This window comes from Ascidia mentula, chromosome 5, assembly GCF_947561715.1.
Source record: "Ascidia mentula chromosome 5, kaAscMent1.1, whole genome shotgun sequence".
Lineage (NCBI taxonomy): Eukaryota > Metazoa > Chordata > Ascidiacea > Phlebobranchia > Ascidiidae > Ascidia > Ascidia mentula.
This window is the reverse complement of record NC_138570.1, coordinates 7,930,071-7,950,433: the sequence shown is the minus strand read 5'-3', so window position 1 is coordinate 7,950,433 and position 20,363 is coordinate 7,930,071. Positions and strand designations below refer to the sequence as shown.

At 39.2% G+C, this 20,363-nt stretch overlaps 3 protein-coding genes across 4 annotated transcripts; all 3 read left to right on the top strand.

The window, feature by feature from the left end:
• Window positions 1-852: 852 nt before the first annotated feature.
• On the top strand, window positions 853-7,406 carry LOC145902236 (protein unc-93 homolog A-like). Of its 2 annotated transcripts, XM_082990121.1 has the most exons (8): window positions 853-1,230; window positions 2,097-2,246; window positions 2,944-3,125; window positions 3,863-4,297; window positions 4,666-4,833; window positions 5,619-5,853; window positions 6,144-6,311; window positions 6,842-7,406. In XM_082990121.1, the coding sequence occupies exons 1-8, from the start codon at window positions 1,059-1,061 to the stop codon at window positions 6,928-6,930; spliced, it is 1,599 nt and encodes a 532-aa protein (XP_082846247.1). In that variant the 5' UTR covers window positions 853-1,058; the 3' UTR covers window positions 6,931-7,406. The 2 variants fall into 2 exon arrangements, with proteins under 2 accessions (XP_082846247.1, XP_082846248.1); XM_082990122.1 differs by lacking the exon at window positions 4,666-4,833.
• A 1,494-nt stretch (window positions 7,407-8,900) lies between these two features.
• On the top strand, window positions 8,901-11,518 carry LOC145902830 (protein unc-93 homolog A-like). Its single transcript, XM_082990927.1, has 8 exons — window positions 8,901-9,027; window positions 9,311-9,460; window positions 9,659-9,840; window positions 9,960-10,275; window positions 10,367-10,434; window positions 10,513-10,680; window positions 10,994-11,228; window positions 11,295-11,518. The coding sequence occupies exons 1-8, from the start codon at window positions 8,901-8,903 to the stop codon at window positions 11,516-11,518; spliced, it is 1,470 nt and encodes a 489-aa protein (XP_082847053.1).
• A 4,392-nt stretch (window positions 11,519-15,910) lies between these two features.
• LOC145902828 (protein unc-93 homolog A-like) lies at window positions 15,911-18,512 on the top strand. Its single transcript, XM_082990926.1, has 9 exons — window positions 15,911-16,037; window positions 16,174-16,323; window positions 16,521-16,702; window positions 16,822-17,137; window positions 17,228-17,295; window positions 17,376-17,543; window positions 17,858-18,092; window positions 18,159-18,326; window positions 18,421-18,512. Exons 1-9 carry the CDS (start codon window positions 15,911-15,913, stop codon window positions 18,510-18,512), a joined length of 1,506 nt encoding a protein of 501 aa, XP_082847052.1.
• The last annotated feature ends 1,851 nt before the right edge of the window (window positions 18,513-20,363 follow it).

Sequence of the window (20,363 nt, the reverse complement as noted above, 5' to 3'; positions counted from 1 at the left end):
ACCGACCACGTCTTATCGCAGTACATATCTGCAACAACTTTTGTCGCTATAACTTATCGCGAAATTATGAGGCCCTTGGGCAAATAAGCTTTTCCGAAAAAAACACACCGCGCATCACAACGTGTGTTTCGCGACTTCGCCGCACAGAAAGCGTCAGGGTAGACTGTCAACTTGTTTTGTGCTCAGTGAACTGCTGGAAAAACTGATCGGGCGCAATGTTGAAACAAGTATCGTCGGCCGCCACTAACGGATATGTATATATGGAAAGTTAAAGTGCCTAAGTAGCGATATTCGACGCCAGATAACAAGCCGCAAGGTGGGAACAAACGCAGTAAACGTGCGGACAAACACGTATAGTCGGAGTACGGGCGCATAATCCCGGCCAGCCGCAGTTCTGTGACGTCGCCCGAAAAAATAATACCGCGCTGGACATTCGTTTGCCTCTCCAGTCGCCCCGGGTATCGAACGCAACGATAAGTTCGCTTCCAGGTATCACCGTTGCTTAAAAGTAGACATATTGCGCATGAATGCATCGTGACGCAGATGGCCCTGATACAAACATCGCGTCCGCACCGCGAGATACGAATCCTATGAGTTAGCGTCAGGGCAGACGAAGATAACCAGAAATCACAGTGAGGATTACTATTAGGCTCCAGATATTTAGTTGTAACGAAACCGTGCTGCCATGAGGGAAAAGCGAGAGAAAGAGGAAAACAACTGTATGACTCCTTTAGCGTAAATGACGGTGATTCATGGCGTAATTACGCAAGTTTTCGAGTTCAGGAAAGTTCGTTTAAACTTCGATTGAATGACGTCACAACAACATGACGTCTGTAATTACCTTTCAGTTTCCAGGGGAACGAATTAAAACGTAAATATCGTTTTTGGATCCTCCTCTATAGCTTTGCCAAGCTCCCAGTGCCCGCTGTTTACCAGTTTACAGCACGGTTACCAGACCACACCGTCGCCACAACTCGCTTTTAGCCTCAGTCGGCTGTGCCTCCAATATACGCTATATCGGCTGATCGGGTGGAGAACCACAGCAGGAACCAGCACCGATGGAGATGCGACACCCTCTAACCGCCAGTGACGCGCGAGAGGATGTGAAATTGCAACGGCGCTCCACAGTTTTCAAGTTTATCTTGTTTGCATCGGGAGTTTTTCTGACGTTTTCCGCCTACTGTGCCTTTCTCTTCCTGCAGTCGAGCATCAACATCGAGCATGGTGTTGGTATGTTTGTGATGTTTTTGTTTGTGTATTTATATTAGGATTCGGTATCGCGGCTCGGTCCCCACATATGCTTGGATGACGTGTGACTACAAAAGGTTGAAAGGGTAAAGGACGCCACCAGTCAAATTAAAAGTCTCGATCATTAGGAACTGTGGTGATTGCAATCGGGTGTACATCGTGTTGACACAAACATCCACTTCCCGTGTTTAACAAGACGTTCATTTGCTCCAAACCAAAATGCTAAAAAAGCAACGACGTTATTTCATGGCGGATAAATTCGGTCTTAAACTTCAAAAGAAGACCTGTTCCCAAAATATTGGAGATTTTCCTAAATTACCAGTAACGACTCCATGTTAATTGATTTAGGCTCGATTTAGTATGTTGACAAGGAATTGGTTTCAAATTACTGTCGGTAATGACAATATGTGACCTATAAGCGAAATGGTTGATGCGCGTTGTTGTATTTTTATTGCCATTTAATTGTTTGTTTTGGGCCATGCTGAATACTTTTTTATCAGCTAAGTTCAATGGACCCGAGTTCTTTGAATAGCTGACCCTAATAACATTGGGAGGTGTATTGTGGCCAATACCAGATTGGACCTTAGTGATCATTAGTTTTTATTTGTTTTCAGAGATATGCAAGTGTATATACTAATCACAAACATGACATTTTTCAAATGTAATCGTGCACATTCCTTCTATATATCTAACTTCTGCAAATTCAAACTGGTTAAAATTGTTTTTATTGTATGGCACTTAGCAACTCTGGTATGTGGGGCAACTGCTCGCTGGTTACGTAACAAACGAGGAGCGCTAAAGTTACATAATACCTTCAATGAGTGTTCAAACATTTTCTGATATCACAGGCGCTGCTTCCGTGACCATCACTTACGCCACAGCGGCCTTGTTTGGGGTGGCACTTACACCAGTTGTGATGCGGGTTTTTGGAACAAAAATATCGGTGATCGTCTGCCAAATCAGTTACCTGACTTACGTCTTAGCAAACATGCTACCAGGTAAACGTACCGTTGCTTATTGATTTCATTGGCACGATATGAACAACTTTCCTGAAACAGACGAAGCTATATTTCAGTGTTTCGTTGCCTTTCATAACTCGCTTTACTCCCACAATCTTTACAATATGGCAACGCATCACAAAATATAACACAGCAACAGTTTATCGAAAACATGGCAGACACACCCTTTTTTAAAATTTAAATATTTATTTTAAACGTGTTAGAGCTGTAGCCTATACAGTGTGTGCACAGTCAAGCAAGATTGAATTATGAAATTATTCAACTGTTGTACATTACCTCGAGTTTATCTCTGAGGTCACGCGTTCGTTTTTGCACAGTTCGATTTATGATCCTGACTTTTCTTACTTTTTTCAAAACAAGAAAACAATTCTTATTTGTTACAAAGATTAAACTATAACTAGTTAGAAGCTAATTTTGTATCGAATGGAATACTTGACATTGATATGAATAGAATATAGAGTTCTACAAATAAGTTAAACAAATTTTCGCGTAACTGCTTGTTTCTTTTTCTTTGTAGGAAATGGTTATTACTAAATTTCAGATAAAACTAAAAATTATCGATTTAAGGTGCACGAAATAACTCTTGACAAGTACAGAATGTGTCATTCACACAAATCGATTTTCTGATCGTCTTTTATGTTTTCACAAATGAAACAAATGCAGTATCTTTTTGCAGAGGCTTACACCCTTATTCCAGCCGGGGTTTTAGTGGGTATGGGAGAAGCTACGATGTGGCCCACTATGGTCCTATTCAGTGTCCACTACGCACGATGTTATGCAAAACACAGCAACAAGGCCGTGGACGCATACGAGAGCGAATTCATTGGATACTTTTTCTCTGTGTTTCAGATTAGTCAGGTACATGTTTTGTTGATTCTGGCACAAATAATACCAACTGGCCAAAGACGCTTGCCTGTGAATTTTCATCCATTATTCTCAACTGACAACAATAATTTTGACAAAATTTTGAAATTCCAATCTTTATGGACTCGTTTATAGACAAATTTTTCGGATAGTGTTTCTGATTTGGCACAGCACTGTTTAAACAAGCGTAGGAACATACACAATAACAAACTGATACGCTGTGCCACTTTAATTGCATACGCCACTCAACAACAATAAACAATCTTATTAATATCCTTCACAATGCAACCCTGTCATAATAATTAAAAATGTAAAACAAAAAACATCTTTTTTTTAAAAACCGTGTAGTGTAAGTTGATCAAGGTAAGACATTTGCTAACTTGTTAATTTACACTGTGCTGTCTCCTACAGGTATTGAAAACGATATTAAACTTTGAGCATATATGTATAATGCAACCAATCTGACAGTTTTTTACTTCAACCATGGTAAACTTAGCTTAAAATAGTGCACGTGTGGTATGGATGGTCTGTGTAGTGTATTTGTGTTCAGACAACTTTAGGCGTGGTGTTTCCGCCGCGAAATTTCTGCGTAGTGTTCAAAACAATGCTACGCTGGTAAACAACCTGCTTATGCAGTGGCTGAGAAATTCCACCAACTGCGTCATGATCCCATTACCTAGGCTTAAACGTAGCCAGCTTCCTATTCTTACTATCTCCTCACTTGACATCAGGTGTTTGGAAACCTGGTGAGTTACGCCATTCTTTACGCCGGAAAATCGCCCGTGCCTTCGACGCTAAACATTACTCTCCTGGAGCTGATGGACGCAAGCAATTTACCCAAGTCTTCCAACACCCTTGACTTGTCAATTTGCGGGGCCGACGACTGCCAGGATCCGAACATCACACGACAAATCTTGTACCAGTACTTACCAGCCTCCCAGACCACCTTGTACCTGATGATAGGCGTTATGGGAGCCATGGTGGTCATTGCCATCGGAATTCATGCCATCTTTCTCCGTGAAATCGACCCGTCCTTGGAGGCCGGTTACAGGCCCCCGATAGTCGAAAGCATAGAGAGGAACGGTAGCAGCAGTGCACTGGCTTCAAATGCACGCAAAATTAAAAGCGACGTTGACTCGATTGCCGACAAGAAAAAAACCAAAGAGGTGAGCCTCGATTCTTGCTGGTGTATTTTTGATTGCTTATTTGCTGTTGCTCAACTCTTTGACATATACCTACTAACTTAAAAATCTCTTTCACCACTAACTATACTAAAAGTACGTGGAGCTAGATTTTGTTGCACCGCACAGCAACTGCTATACTAAAAACATTTTCCAACCAACCTATCATAGAAACAAGAACACAACGACGTATGCATCAAATTTCACTTGTATATTTTTTTAGCCTGAATAGCTTTAGTTGATGTCATTTTGTTCGGAATGTCATTTTGTTTGTCAGCGGTCATTGCCAGGGATTGCATAACGCTGTGTCACAGCGGCAACATGCCATTTTCAAATGTTTACTTGCTTGAAAGGGTCTGAAGACTGTGGCGGTGTCGACGATCAAAGCCACGCTGAGGCATTTGATCAATCCGAGGCAACTTCTCATTACACCGTTTGCTCTTTACAATGGCCTGCAGATGTCGTTCGTCTTTTCCGAGTTGACGCGAGCTTTTGCTTCTTGCATGTTGGGTGTTGACCAGGTAAGTCGCAGCAAGCCCCAAGTCATTGTTTATCTTTGGTACACCAAAGATTATAATCAACGTGATACACTATATAGTTCGCTAAGCCTAAAACAAAGTTGACTTTTATTAAAACTAGCCGCGCTGTTTTTACAAAGACAGACCTGTTTATGTGGATAGTGGTACACAAAAAACTCAAACCAACTCTGTTTTACTTAAAGGTAACTTGTGGTTCAAATCAGTATACGCACAAATCTTATTTCATCAGGGAGTTGTTTGCTTACGGAGCTGTAACGCCGTAGCACCCAAATCCAGCAAACATAAAACAAAGCACCATTGGCCCCACGTTTAATAACATTTGGGCTAAGGATCATATTATGTCACCCTCCTTCATGCATTCACTTGTGGTCGGAGCGTTTTTAAACCAAAGATGCTGACTGATAGTGCGGACGTGCGGAAATGTGTGGAGAAACTGAGTCGAAACGATCGGTTACGTGCTATGTTTGTTTATTTGGCTTCTTTTACGACAGAAGCATTTACTGGTGCGTACGTCAGCACCATGCTGCCTTCCCAGTGTAACGTCAGCGCTGGAAGTAAAAGTTATATAGTTTATTTTTTGCGAATTACGCATGGCTACTGTACCAGGGTAAACAATTCGCGTCTAAGCCTTGTTTTTAATGCAATTATAACAGCCTGCTACAACCTTTATTGACACTGAAGTAGTAAGTACGGTTTTAGCTTGCAACGAAACATCGCGAATGCCTGAAGGTGAAACAACACAAACATGCGTATGTTATTCTTGGCAGGTGGGTCTGTGCATGGTAATCTTTTCTGCCGCTTCCGGCGTCGTGTCGGTTTTCACTGGAATAATATCAAGTCGGTATGGACGCAACACTCCGCTCATCTTCGCATTCCTGCTGGACACTGGCACGTACATGCTCTGCCTTTTCTGGATTCCGACCTCGTCGACACTCTGGGTAGTTTACCTAATATTCTTTCTCGTCGGCACAATCAACGGGATATGGCAACCCATGGTGAACGGTACGTGTGTTCCACCTAACACATTGCTTGTCTATGTTTTTTGTGTTGCCTTAATGAAGTCTGCTTGGATCAGTTTTCTTATTGTTACTCGAAATTATAGGGAAACTGACCTTTCCGCATCAATAACTTTTGCAAGGTTTCTCTCACATAGGTCAAAATGACGTCTACACAAGACCAAAATTACGTGTATTCAAAAACGGAATGTGTAGGTATTTAGTTTAACACAAAAGGCATCTGTGCATAAGTTTGAGACGATAAATATTTCATATCTTCAAAATTTTATTTTTCAGAAATGCATGCCGCATATTTTGCCAAACAACAAGATATCGCCTTCACGGTCTGGAATCTTTGGGTCTTAATTGGAATTGCTATACAATATGGCTGGAGCACAAGTCTGTGCGTTAACTACAAGATCTACGTACAGATAGGCGTGTTGTGTGTAGCTGTCCTGTCCTACAGTAAGTTGCGTATCCTTCTCTGTTACAAAACATATCAAGAGAACTGAAATTCAGTAAATTCACGCGAATGTGTCAGATATTGTTTCCAGAGCTTATGTATATCAGGAAAATATTCCTATGCTTGCGCCTTTGTAATTGGTTCTAAATCACAACACATACATGTGACCATATAAGATTTGAAATGGTAATGGCATGGTAGTAGAGTCGGATTTGTTGAAGTTTAATTTATACACTCTTGTAATTAAGTGTAGGAATCTACGAGGCAGCATTTTGCCTGCATGTCTTGCTAATATTTATTATAACCACTCAAATTTCATGCAAAACATTCCCAACTTTATACCAAATCTACTAATCCGAAACAGCAACCAGTGAAAAATAAGTGTTTTATCACTGATTTTGTGAAATTGTCTGAAAACAAGATTGTAAACTAAACTTTTGAACACTTCAAATAAGTCAGAGAGACTATTAATTTTTCTGGTAATGTCCGTTTCCGAAAGAAGCTTGCATTTACAAGGAAAAATTATTTGTAGAAATCGGAGAAAATAAACGCGTCACCAAAAGAGTGGACAAACTGTACGACATCGTCAACGAAAACCACGAAGGCTCGACTTTTCTCTAGAGTTGCTTGAAAAGTTCTTCGACAAGCACAAACTGTGTCATTTCAGTCTGGAAGCTGTATTCCGCTACCACACGGCATTTTCGTCACGACTTTCGAGAAATCAACAAAACATGTTAATTTGGCTAGCTTGAAAACTTTCGATGTCGTTTCGAAACCAACTCACACAGCGAAGGCAGATCCGGCATTAAGTTAAATGAAGACAGCGAGATAAAAATGTTTTTAACGCCATTCGATATCAGTGATGTCATTTTTATGACGTAAAGTTCAGGAACGCCTTGCACTCTCCGTATTCGTACGTCAGTAAAAAAACACCACGTGATAGTTCATAGCCTTTATTCCGTTTCGAGGAAGTTCATGTTTATTTGTTTTCGTCATTTTGCTCCAAGTCTGCTGTTGTGTCGCTCGCTTCCATTTGCTCTGCGTTGCCGTTGTAATGTCCTTGCTTGGTTTTGCATTGTTCGTTTTCCAGAAATCTCACCTGGCATTTGAACTAATAAAGTTTACACAGAATACGTGTTTTTAGTTAAAGTAGGTTTATGATACCTCAAGGACTCAAAACACGTCAAAACATTGCTTTTCACCCAACATGAACAATCGGATTTGACCTCTGCCTATACAAGACAGTTTCATTGCGTTCGGCCAAGATTAATTGTTGCTGAAGTTTTATTTTTTTTTAACTACACCGGTATTTGAACCCAGGATATCCTGGCCACGAATCCCGATCAGGTTTACTTCTTGTTATACGGGTCGGGCGCTTGACCAATGCTGCCAATCACCCGCCATTGCACGACGAAATAACGTTAAGCAGTGCTATTGCGTCACCAAGAGGTGAGAGTATGTTAGTTGAATATGATGTAAGTGGTGTTCCAAACCTTTTTTTTTAAATACTATACACGCAAAAAACTTATATGTGAAGACAAAGTTGCGTTAGGACGCTTTAGTAGGTCATAGACATATTCTCATACGTGACAAAATATGTTGCACACCAGCATCTATCTAGCTGAAACATTTTCCTGCATGCCTGCAAAATCCTGGTCAACGTCCTGCACTGTTTTCGGAAATTTCGCAACACATTTATACGGGTCGGGCGCTTGACCAATGCTGCCAATCACCCGCCATTGCACGACGAAATAACGTTAAGCAGTGCTATTGCGTCACCAAGAGGTGAGAGTATGTTAGTTGAATATGATGTAAGTGGTGTTCCAAACCTTTTTTTTAAATACTATACACGCAAAAAACTTATATGTGAAGACAAAGTTGCGTTAGGACGCTTTAGTAGGTCATAGACATATTCTCATACGTGACAAAATATGTTGCACACCAGCATCTATCTAGCTGAAACATTTTCCTGCATGCCTGCAAAATCCTGGTCAACGTCCTGCACTGTTTTCGGAAATTTCGCAACACATTGTATGGAAAAGTTTAATCGTGCCAATTTAGATCGGTGCAAATAATGCAACAGGAAACCAATGTTTTAAACTTTCAAAAAACTGATAACATATGCGGTAAAAATAGGCACGTAACTCCGCTAAACACAACAGTCTTCCAAACCGGTTACATGCAATATCTGTGGAATAGAGGAGGGAAATAAATTTGACTTGTTAACAGGTTACATAATAGTTAAAAGTTTCTGAGAAAAGAGACTGGCCAAGGAGATTGACATGTTTTATTTATTTAAAATGTTTCAACAAGTGAATATGCCATCATCAGTTGTAAATGACGCGCTTGCTCTCCAGGATTAATGGAGCTGACCTGACTGACGTCACAAAATATAGATAAGGCTCGCGGGTTGGTGGTGACGTCATATATCATTTTTTTCGGTGACACACCCATAAAAGCGGAAAAGACGCAGTAAACGACACAAAACGAAAAGAAATGTGCAAATCATGGGCAGTGTCTTTAATCTTAGAATTATCAGCAGATCCATAAATAGTGTTCCTAAGTTACAAGTTTGTTGTCGGAGTGCAGAAATGAAGCCTGAAAAGCGTGAGGTTCTGAAAAAGTTTGCTATATTCTATGTTGGGTACTTTCTTACATACGGAGCATATTATGCCACCTTGATTCTTCAACCGAGCATCAACATTGAAGAAGGTGTAGGTAAGCTTCCTGGATATACCACAAACTGTGTGTATCTAACAAATGCAAATTCGCATCCATTAAGCAATTTACCTTTTTCTCCAAGTAAGATGTTATTGCAATTTACTTTACTTTATTTTATTTGAACCTAATTCTTAATTTGCTTTTATAGACACTGATGATGCTTTTAACGAAGCGAAATATATATGTCTAATTCAAGAAGACTGAAAGATTTTAACCTGAAACGAAAGTTTCCTAGACAGTTGCAATTTACTTTGACAGTAATATCGTTTCTTTTTCTCAGGAGCAACTTCGGGTGCTGTCATCTACTCATGCTCAGTGGTATTCTGTATCATACTGACACCCGCTGCCATTCGGATTCTAGGAGCCAAGTGCACGATCATCGTGTGCCAGATATTTTACTTACTGTACATTTTGGCCAACTTTTATCCAGGTATATGAAATATCTTGCCGTTAAAACGATTCTTTTGTATTAAAATGATAATATATGCACGTAATTTATAGAACATGGACTACATGGTTTACAGTTATTTGCAGAAAACACAATGGTACCAAATAAACCATAGTTTTCCATATTGTAATCAATATATTTCATATATTATATCTTCAATATATTTAATATTATTAACAGTGCCGTGGATATTTATACCCGTCTCAGCGTTGGTTGGTTTTGGGGAAGCAAGCATGTGGCCAGTCTTGCTTCTCTTCACTGTTCATTACGCGAAATCCTACGCCCGTCACAGCAGAAAGGACGAAGATGAATGTGAAGTCCTTTTCATCGGTTACTTCTTTGCCGGCTTCGATATCAGCCAGGTTAAAATATATACGACCCGAAGGGTTTTTCTTTGATTGTTAGACCAGCCAAGCTCAAATTCATATTTGCTTTTCAGTAGCAAACTTCGTTTAGAATTTCACAAATTTATAAATTGCAGATCTTTGCCAACACATTGAGTTACATTATTCTGTACGGGGGGAAATCAGTCAGTGCAAATAACAACTCCACGTTTGCAAAAATCGATTTTTCTGTGTGCGGAATTCACGACTGCCAAGACCCCAATATAACGCAAGAAAACATTGAAAAATACGTCCCAACGTCTAAGCTAACCCTTTACGTGATGATCGGCCTGATGGCAGCAATGGTTTTCGTATCCATCATCATTTACCTGATATATGTTGAAAACATTGATCCCAGTTTGAATGGGAGCACATCGGACAAGAGCAAGATAAATGAAAAATTGACAAATGCAGGTGGTTTTTCAGTGAATACAAAACAATTTCTTTGCAACATTTTCTTAGGGTTACATCATTTTTACGCTGAATAACGTTCTTGAAATAATAGATACTACGGATGACGTGGAAAATACCCCAAACGAAAATGAAACAGAGACTATGACCGTACAACCGAGGGTAATATGGCGTTTGATATAGGCCTACGCACCTTTATAGCTGATAAATTATGTAACTTATATATTCACCTACATTAAGACGAAATGCACTGAGATCCTGTCGTCCACTTTGGCAATTTTACGACAGTTTGTCAAGCCGAAGCAAATCCTGCTTATGCCATTTTCAATTTACGGGGGCCTTTTGCTTACATTTGTTTTCGGAGAAATGACGAGATCGTTTACATCCTGCATGTTGGGTGTTGACCAGGTAGGCTAGAGCATTCTTTACATTTGCATATCATGTTACCATTAAATTTTACTGAAATAATGGGATTATATATAGTTGCTGGTTGCAAGGTCTCATTACAGAAGATACCAAAAGGAAGCAATTATTTTGTAAATTCTGACCGCATTCTAACTGCCTTGGCGTGTTTAGTTTGTCAACTATAATGCTATGAATCAGTTTGCTATAAAAATAATGTCAACTGTTTGGAGTGTTGCATACTAACTACATGGATTTCTTGAAACATTAAGATATTTAAATATTGGTCCCAGGAAACCCAAGTGCACTTTCTGTCAAGGTGGGACTTTGCATGGCCATTTGTTCAGCGTCAGGTGTCATCATGGCGGTGGTTATTTCAAAACTTACAGCACGTGTTGGAAGAAATATACTTATTGTACTTGGAATTGTTTTCGACACATCTCTTTATGTAGTTTGTCTTTTGTGGAAACCTTCTTCTGAAAATCTCTACATAGTTTATGTGATGTTTGTTGCTTTTGGCGTAGAAATGGTGTTGTGGGTTATTCTCATTAGCGGTAAGTTTTTATAATTTTTGAACATTGGTAGAATGCCCACTTATATGCGCTTCTTATTTTTGAAAGAAACTCACAGCCAGTTCTTTCCGGGCGATCAGGACCTGGCTTTTGTGGCTTGGAACACTTGGTGTCTCGCTGGGTTCGCGGTGCAATACGGATGGAGCACAAGCTTCTGTGTTTCCACAAAAATCTATATCCAACTCGGCCTGCTGTGCTTCTCAGGAATTGCCTACGGTAGTTCACTTGCTTTTAATACGAGAGAGTCGCTTTTAAACTTTGCGTTTATATGAAACAGTAACATATCGTTTATATACTCTTGTTTAAACAGCTGCTGCAAGCCATTTACACGGCACGTCGAAGAAAGCAAACAAATCACAGATGAAATCATTAAGGACTAAATCCGCATCAACCAGCATGTAGCCTTAACAAAGAACTTTTCAAGAAGTTTATACAGTCATTTTCCGCCGTTATTAACGAGATTATATTGCTGATACTACTGAGTTACTGCTATTATTGTGCAAAAATATAACCAAGAATCATGACTTATAAGTTGCAACAAGAAACATTCTGAACATTATCGTTAGGTTTCAAAGCAGGTGAACGACGTTCGAACCGACTTCATTTGTGCTTCCTAATTATATATAAATCCGACATTTGGAAAAGCAACGTTACCGTCATTAAAAGAGACCTCTTAGTCACATAAAATTTGCCATTACAGTAAGAAATAACTGCCACTGTACAGAGTCCCTGTTGTACGTATATCTTCGTCCCCCACGCACATTTGAGCTGAACAACATCTTCAACGCAATGTAAGAACCATGGACTTGTGTGCTCAGATAGACAACTAAAATCATTGCAACAAAATTTGTTATTTTTTTAATCTGATGCACTACACAGTAAAATTATACTCCCACGAGGCTTGTTCCAGTATGTTCGCAACGGCACATTCATCGCGACTTGGCTGCCCGCAACATATTATTTGGCATCAACAACTTGCCAGAGTTACACAGGTATATACTGCAACTGTTTGATGTATTATTTGCATTGTTTTAGGTTATTATGCCTCAATTGCGGTATTTTTGTTTTTAATCCTTTATTGTAGAAATGTGACTAGTTTTTGATTCTGGTAAGGTTCGAAGAAAAATGTAGTGAAACAAAAAACATGGCTTATGACCGGCCATCAGGGACAACATTTCATCCATGAGCTGCGATGGTAATCTTTCTCCAAGCTCGGTAATGTTAAGCAATCGTGCAGCTCTAGCGTTAATAGTGTTCGGTTTGTTGAAACCACACTCGGGGTTGCTCAGTCCAGAACGTCGGTAGTTTTAAAGAAACAGCAGTATGTAGTACTTCTTCTTGATCCTGCATTGTCCACGAAATATCCACGAAATCCACGAAATATCGTTTCTTGACGCTCGAGGTCACCAAAATGTGGTGTGCTTGCTTATTCGTAGAAAGTCGAATAATGCGTACATGGCGTGACACATGACATGTGAAAGAGACGCAAGAAAAAGGCAGCACGCACTAAAATTAACACAACCCGCGACGGTACATCCTTACAACATATTATGTCGCTACAATACAAAATTATTCTTATTCTTTTTGAAAAAATATAAGTGTTTAGAAAAAATATTAAGATTGGTTTCGCTTGAATGCACCTGGTAACTTCGCGGCAGTTTCAATGATAATGCATGGGGAAAAGTTGGTAACTCGTATGTTTTTTCGCATTTGCCTGATTTGTAGCTTTTCTCATTTAGTTTTGGGCTCTGGTACAACTACTAGAATACTTCCGCTAACATATTTGGACAAAATAGCTGTCGTCGGGTAGATATACAGGGCAGAAGTAGCGATTGCATGGGCCACTTTTTGTCATAACGAATACTGAAGTGTGCCGAAAATTCACACCAGTCATAATAATGTCTTTTATTGTTATTTTACCTTCGCGAATAGTGTATCGGCATTATTTGCCATATTTAATGTACACAGCATGTGGGATTCATGGAAAGAACTAAGTGAGGAGGAAATTGATGAAGCACTTACTCTGACCAACGAGACGCTAGTCGACAAAACTTTTTTTCCAGTCGACAAAAATTTGAACGCTTATAACTTTGCCGTTTGTTATTAGATCACAATGATTTTTGCACAATATGCATGGAATGGCATGAAGTTTCATAAAATATTAAAAAATTAAAAAAATTCTAACGATTTAAATAACGAATATTAATGTACATTGTCATAAATCGGTCATAACTACTTTTATCGAACCGCGGCCACGACTATTTATACACCGTTGGAAACTACTTTAAAAACCCTTTCCAACCATACCAAACTTGTCTAATTGTCGCACCTCCTACGTCTACTGATCGAATATTTTTCATAACCGTCATAAAAAATATACACTTTTTCGTTATTAAGACTTTTCACAGGTTTGCGGCCACGACTATTCATACACCGGTAGAAACTACATTAAAAACCCTTTGCAAACATACCAAACTTATCTAATTGTCGCACCTGAATGTACGTCTACTGATCGAATATTTTTCATAACCGTCATAAAAATATACACTTTTTCGTTTTCAGTCTTTTTACAGTTTTGGGGCCACGACTATTTATACACCGCTGGAAACTACATGTTTCTTTTTAACTATTAGTGCCACAAACTTAGTCCTCGTCTACTTTTGACATTTTCTTGTGGCGTAAATTTTACGTGGGGACGCCTAACTCTTATAAGTCCATTATTTAGGAAGATCACCTCCAGTTTGGAAGTATTATTAAGTCGCATGCGGGTCGTTGCTTATACTTTTCGACAGCCCAAGAGAAAATGTAAGCATTTGTTGCGCACGCTTCAATGCGATGAAATTTGTGGTTCACTTTAGTTTTTCACAACCTTTTTAATTTGTCATGCGGCACGCAATTTCCATAAAAGTTTGATATTTTAAATTGTTTGAGCATTTTACTGCCGGTTTTCTTTTGTACACAGAAAAAAAAATCACCGTGACAGCCAAAGGTCAAGACGATATTGGATTTCGTATAGAAACTATCAATCTTCACAAGGAACATGTGTAGCAAAACACGCATGTTTCCCTACTTAATTCTTTACACTTTTGGAAAACATACGGACCGAAGACTGCAGGCGGTGTTAAGCTTTCCTGTAAAAGCTCCAACAAGCTTTCTGGGATCCTGCTGGACAACACGTTTTTTTGACACTTTGTTATAAAACGCTCATTTCGTTATCCTTGAACAGAGCCTAGTCCAGTCTACTCTCTCTCTCGGCCCTGCTGTTCTTCTCTCCATCGCGTTGTAAACGTTCGCACGTTCTTTTAACAGTTAATTTGCTGCAATTTAGTCACGTGTTAAACGCGCTTGAAACAAATTAAACTTAAGCCACCTGGTATTGCAATCGGGTCTTTCAATTAATAAACAAGTCTGCCACGGAGTCGAACTTAGTAACCTATACAGCAAGAACACGCAAGTAGACTTTAGCTTCAGCACAGCAGCAAGGCGAAGGAATCAATTGGTACGCTGCAGTACCTACAAAGACCCAGTATAGACAGACCGATAGCGTAGGCCAATGCATGACATTCAACCAATGAAATTTGGCTGTTACATTATATCTAAAGATAACAGCGTTTGTCTCACTTAGGCCTTAGTGTAGCAAATAGACGTTTTTCACATACATAAGCAAACTCACAGAAGTTTTTCAGTTCGTGTTTCTATTTACAACTTTGAAAAAGCGAACAAGTTGATTTACTTTGCGTTTTTGTTCTTACTATGTGGCGTACATTGAAATTTACTCCCTTCTTGTTTTGATAAAAACGCCTGGGACAAACTTTTACGAAAGACTCCTCGGGAAAGTAATCCGGGAAATCGACCGCTCACTTGTCAAATTCATCCTCCAGTGTCTGACAACTTTGAAAAAACGTTACCAACCGAAAAGTAATCTTTCAAGTGGTACCAAACTTCCGATAAACAGGAAACGTATGGTTTTGTACGAAAATGACTAACAATCCTTTGTACATTTGTTCGTTTCTTCACTTTAGTTAGAGGAGCAAGTACAATTGTTGAGTCGGGTGCATGTGTGCTCGGTTTGTTGTCTTTTATCGTAGGAGAACTATGTGAGCGCGAGTTTTTATCTTGTGATGCAGCATCGTCACGATGCAGTGTTGACATGTATGCTGAGCAGGAAAATAAATTCGACTTGGGTGAAAAATATTTGGAGTTTATAACTTTGAAAATGAAAGCCAAAAACCGCTTCACCTATTCAACATCTAGGTCCGTACTGCAGCCTGACACATCGTTAATGATGGCGTCGCTGCTGTGCTCCCATGTTGTTGTCACGCGACATGCCTCTGGCTTGTTGCGCGTTGTTGCTGCTGCTGTTTCCCTTCTGCCTGCTCAGTCCTTTATTACCCCGACGCTTTTCTTGCATGCACTCATTGAAGTACTGATAATGAACGCAGTTAGTGTTCGAAACGTTTACTAATACTAATGTATAACAGCATTTTAGCTTTGGCTTTCATTTTCAAAATTCGACTTTGTTATCAGGTTACATAATAGTTACATGTACAGGTTACATAATAGTACAAAAAATGTGCCTATGAGCCAGTATCTTTATTCTCACAATTATGAGCAGATCCGTAAATAGTGTTCTTAAGTCACAAGTTTGCTGTCGGAGTGCAGAAATGAAGCCTGAAAAGTGGGAGATTCTGAAAAAGTTTGCTATTTTCTATGTTGGGTACTTTCTTACATACGGAGCGTATTATGCCACCTTGATTCTTCAACCGAGCATCAACATTGAAGAAGGTGTAGGTAAGCTTCCTGGATATACCACAAACTGTGTGTATCTAACAAATGCAAATTCGCATCCATAAAGCAATTTACCTTTTTCTCCAAGTAAGATGTTATTGCAATTTACTTTGACAGTAATATCGTTTCTTTTTCTCAGGAGCAACTTCGGGTGCTGTCATCTACTCATGCTCAGTGGTATTCTGTATCATACTGACACCCGCTGCCATTCGGATTCTAGGTGCCAAGTGCACGATCATCGTGTGCCAGATATTTTACTTACTGTACATTTTGGCCAACTTTTATCCAGGTATATGAAATATCTTGCGTTAAAACGATTCTTTTGTATTAAAATGATAATATATGCACGTAATTTATAGAACATGGACTACATGGTTTACAGTTATTTGCAGAAAACACAATGGTACCAAATAAACCATAGTTTTCCATATTGTAATCAATATATTTCATATATTATATCTTCAATATATTTAATATTATTAACAGTGCCGTGGATATTTATACCCGTCTCAGCGTTGGTTGGTTTTGGGGAAGCAAGCATGTGGCCAGTCTTGCTTCTCTTCACTGTTCATTACGCGAAATCCTACGCCCGTCACAGCAGAAAGGACGAAGATGAATGTGAAGTCCTTTTCATCGGTTACTTCTTTGCCGGCTTCGATATCAGCCAGGTTAAAATATATACGTCCCGAAGGGTTTTTCTTTGATTGTTAGACCAGCCAAGCTCAAATTCATATTTGCTTTTCAGTAGCAAACTTCGTTTAGAATTTCACAAATTTATAAATTGCAGATCTTTGCCAACACATTGAGTTACATTATTCTGTACGGGGGGAAATCAGTCAGTGCAAATAACAACTCCACGTTTGCAAAAATCGATTTTTCTGTGTGCGGAATTCACGACTGCCAAGACCCCAATATAACGCAAGAAAACATTGAAAAATACGTCCCAACGTCTAAGCTAACCCTTTACGTGATGATCGGCCTGATGGCAGCAATGGTTTTCGTATCCATCATCATTTACCTGATATATGTTGAAAACATTAATCCCAGTTTGAATGGGAGCACATCGGACAAGAGCAAGATAAATGAAAAATTGACAAATGCAGGTGGTTTTTCAGTGAATACAAAACGATTTCTTTCCAACATTTTCTTAGGGTTACCTCATTTTCCACTGAATAACGCTCTTGAAATGATAGATACTACGGATGACGTGGAAAATACCCCAAACGAAAATGAAACAGAGACTATGACCGTACAACCGAGGGTAATATGGCGTTTGATACAGGCCTACGCACCTTTATAGCTGAGAAATTATGTAATTTATATATGTTTACCTACATTAAGACGAAATACACTGAGATCGTGTCGTCCACTTTGGCAATTTTACGACAGTTTGTCAAGCCGAAGCAAATCCTGCTTATGCCATTTTCAATTTACGGGGGCCTTTTGCTTATTTTTGTTTTCGGAGAAATGACAAGATCGTTTACATCCTGCATGTTGGGTGTTGACCAGGTAGGCTTGAGCATTCTTTACATTTGTATGTCATGTTACCATTAAATTTTACTGAAATAATGGGATTATATATAGTTGCTGGTTGCAAGGTCTCATTACAGAAGATACCAAAAGGAAGCAATTATTGTGTAAATTCTGACCGGCATTCTAACTGCCTTGGCGTGTTTAGTTTGTCAACTATAATGCTATGAATCAGTTTGCTACAAAAATAATGTCAACTATTTGGAGTGTTGCATACTAACTACATGGATTTGTTGAAACATTAGGATATTTAAATATTGGTCCCACGAAACCCAAGTGCACTTTCTGTCAAGGTGGGACTTTGTATGGCCATTTGTTCAGCGTCAGGTGTCATCATGGCGGTGGTTATTTCAAAACTAACAGTGCGTGTTGGAAGAAATATACTTATTGTACTTGGAATTGTTTTCGACACATCTCTTTATGTAGCTTGTCTTTTGTGGAAACCTTCTTCTGAAAATCTCTACATAGTTTATGTGATGTTTGTTGCTTTTGGCGTAGAAATGGTGCTGTGGGTTATTCTCATTAGCGGTAAATTTTTATAATTTCTCAACATTGGTAGAATGCTCACTTACATGCGCTTCTTGCTTTTGAAAGAAACTCACAGCCAGTTCTTTCCGGACGATCAGGACCTGGCTTTTGTGGCTTGGAACACTTGGTGTCTCGCTGGTTTCGCGGTGCAATACGGATGGAGCACAAGCTTCTGTGTTTCCACAAAAATCTACATCCAACTCGGCCTGCTGTGCTTCTCAGGAATTGCCTACGGTAGTTCACTTGCTTTTAATACGAGAGAGTCGCTTTTAAACTTTGCGTTTATATGAAACAGTAACATACCGCTTATATACTCTTGTTTAAACAGCTGCTGCAAACCGTTTACACGGCACGTCGAAGAAAGCAAACAAATCACAGATGAAAACATTGAGGACTAAATCCGCATCAACCAGCATATAGCCTTTACAAAGAACTTTTCAAGAAGTTTATACAGTCATTTTCCGCCGTTATTAACGAGATTATATTGGTGATCTACTGAGTTACTGCTATTATTGTGCAAAAATATAACCAAGAATCATGACTTATAAGTTGCAACAAGAAACATTCTGAACATTATCGTTAGGTTTCAAAGCAGGTGAACGACGTTCGAACCGACTTCATTTGTGCTTCCTAATTATATATAAATCCGACATTTGGAAAAGCAACGTTACCGTCATTAAAAGAGACCTCTTAGTCACATAAAATTTGCCATTACAGTAGGAAATAACTGCCACTGTACAGAGTCGCTGTTGTACGTATATCTTCGTCCCCCACGCACATTTGAGCTGAACAACATCTTCAACGCAATGTAAGAACCATGGACTTGTGTGCTCAGATAGACAACTAAAATCATTGCAACAAAAATTGTTATTTTTTTAATCTGATGCACTACACAGTAAAATTAAACTCCCACGAGGCTTGTTCCAGTATGTTCGCAACGGCACATTCATCGCGACTTGGCTGCCCGCAACATATTATTTGGCATCAACTTGCCAGAGTTACACAGGTATATACTGCAACTGTTTGATGTATTATTCGCATTGTTTTAGGTTATTATGCCTCAATTGCGGTATTTTTGTTTTTAATCCTTTATTGTAGAAAGGTGACTAGTTTTTGATTCTGGTAAGGTTCGAAGAAAAATGTAGTGAAACAAAAAACATGGTTTTTGACCGGCCATCAGGGACAACATTTCATCCATGAGCTGCGATGGTGATCGTTCTCCAAGCTCGGTAATGTTAAGCAATCGTGCAGCTGTAGCGTAAATTGTGTTCGGTTTGTTGAAACCACACTCGGGGTTGCTCAGTCCAGAACGTCGGTAGTTTCAAAGAAACAGCAGTGTGTAGTACTTCTTCTTGATCCTGCATTGTCCACGAAATATCCAAGAAATCCACGAAATATCGTTTCTTGACGCTCGAGGTCACCAAAATGTGGTGTGCTTGCTTATTCGTAGAAAGTCGAATAATGCGAACATGGCGTGACACATGACATGTGAAAGAGACGCAAGAAAAAGGCAGCACGCACTGAAATTAACACAACCCGCGACGGTACATCCTTAAAACATATTATGTCGCTACAATATAAAATTATTCTTATTCTTTTTAAAAAATTAAAAGTGTTCAGAAAAAATATTAAGATTGGTTCCGCTTGAATGCACCTGGTAACTTCGCGGCAGTTTCAATGATAATGCATGGGAACAAGTTGGTAACTCGTATGTTTTTTCGCATTCGCCTGATTTGTAGCCTTTCTAATTTAGTTTTGGGCTCACGCCAGTCGACAATACTTTTTTTCCAGTCGACAAAAATTTGAACGCTTATAACTTTGCCGTTTGTTATTAGATCTCGATTATTTTTGCAAAATATGCATGGAATGGCATGTAGTTTCATAAAATAATAAAACATTGAAATAATTCCAACGATTTAAATAACGAATATTAATGTACATTGTCATAAATCGGTCATAACTCCTTTTATCGAACCGCGGCCCCGACTATTTATACACCGTTGGAAACTACATTAAAAACCCTTTCCAACCATACCAAAATTGTCTAATTGTCGCACCTGATTGTACGTCTACTGATCGAATACTTTTCATAACCGTCATAAAAATATACACTTTTTCGTTAAATTAATAAACGTACCGTATCAGTCTATATGTGTTAAATTCTTTCTCTGATTGGCACTCTTTTGTAAAAGACTGACTTTTGTGATGTAAACAGTACACAAGCTTTCGCGATTTTCCCTCGCTTCGTCAGGTGTAAATGAACACAATGCG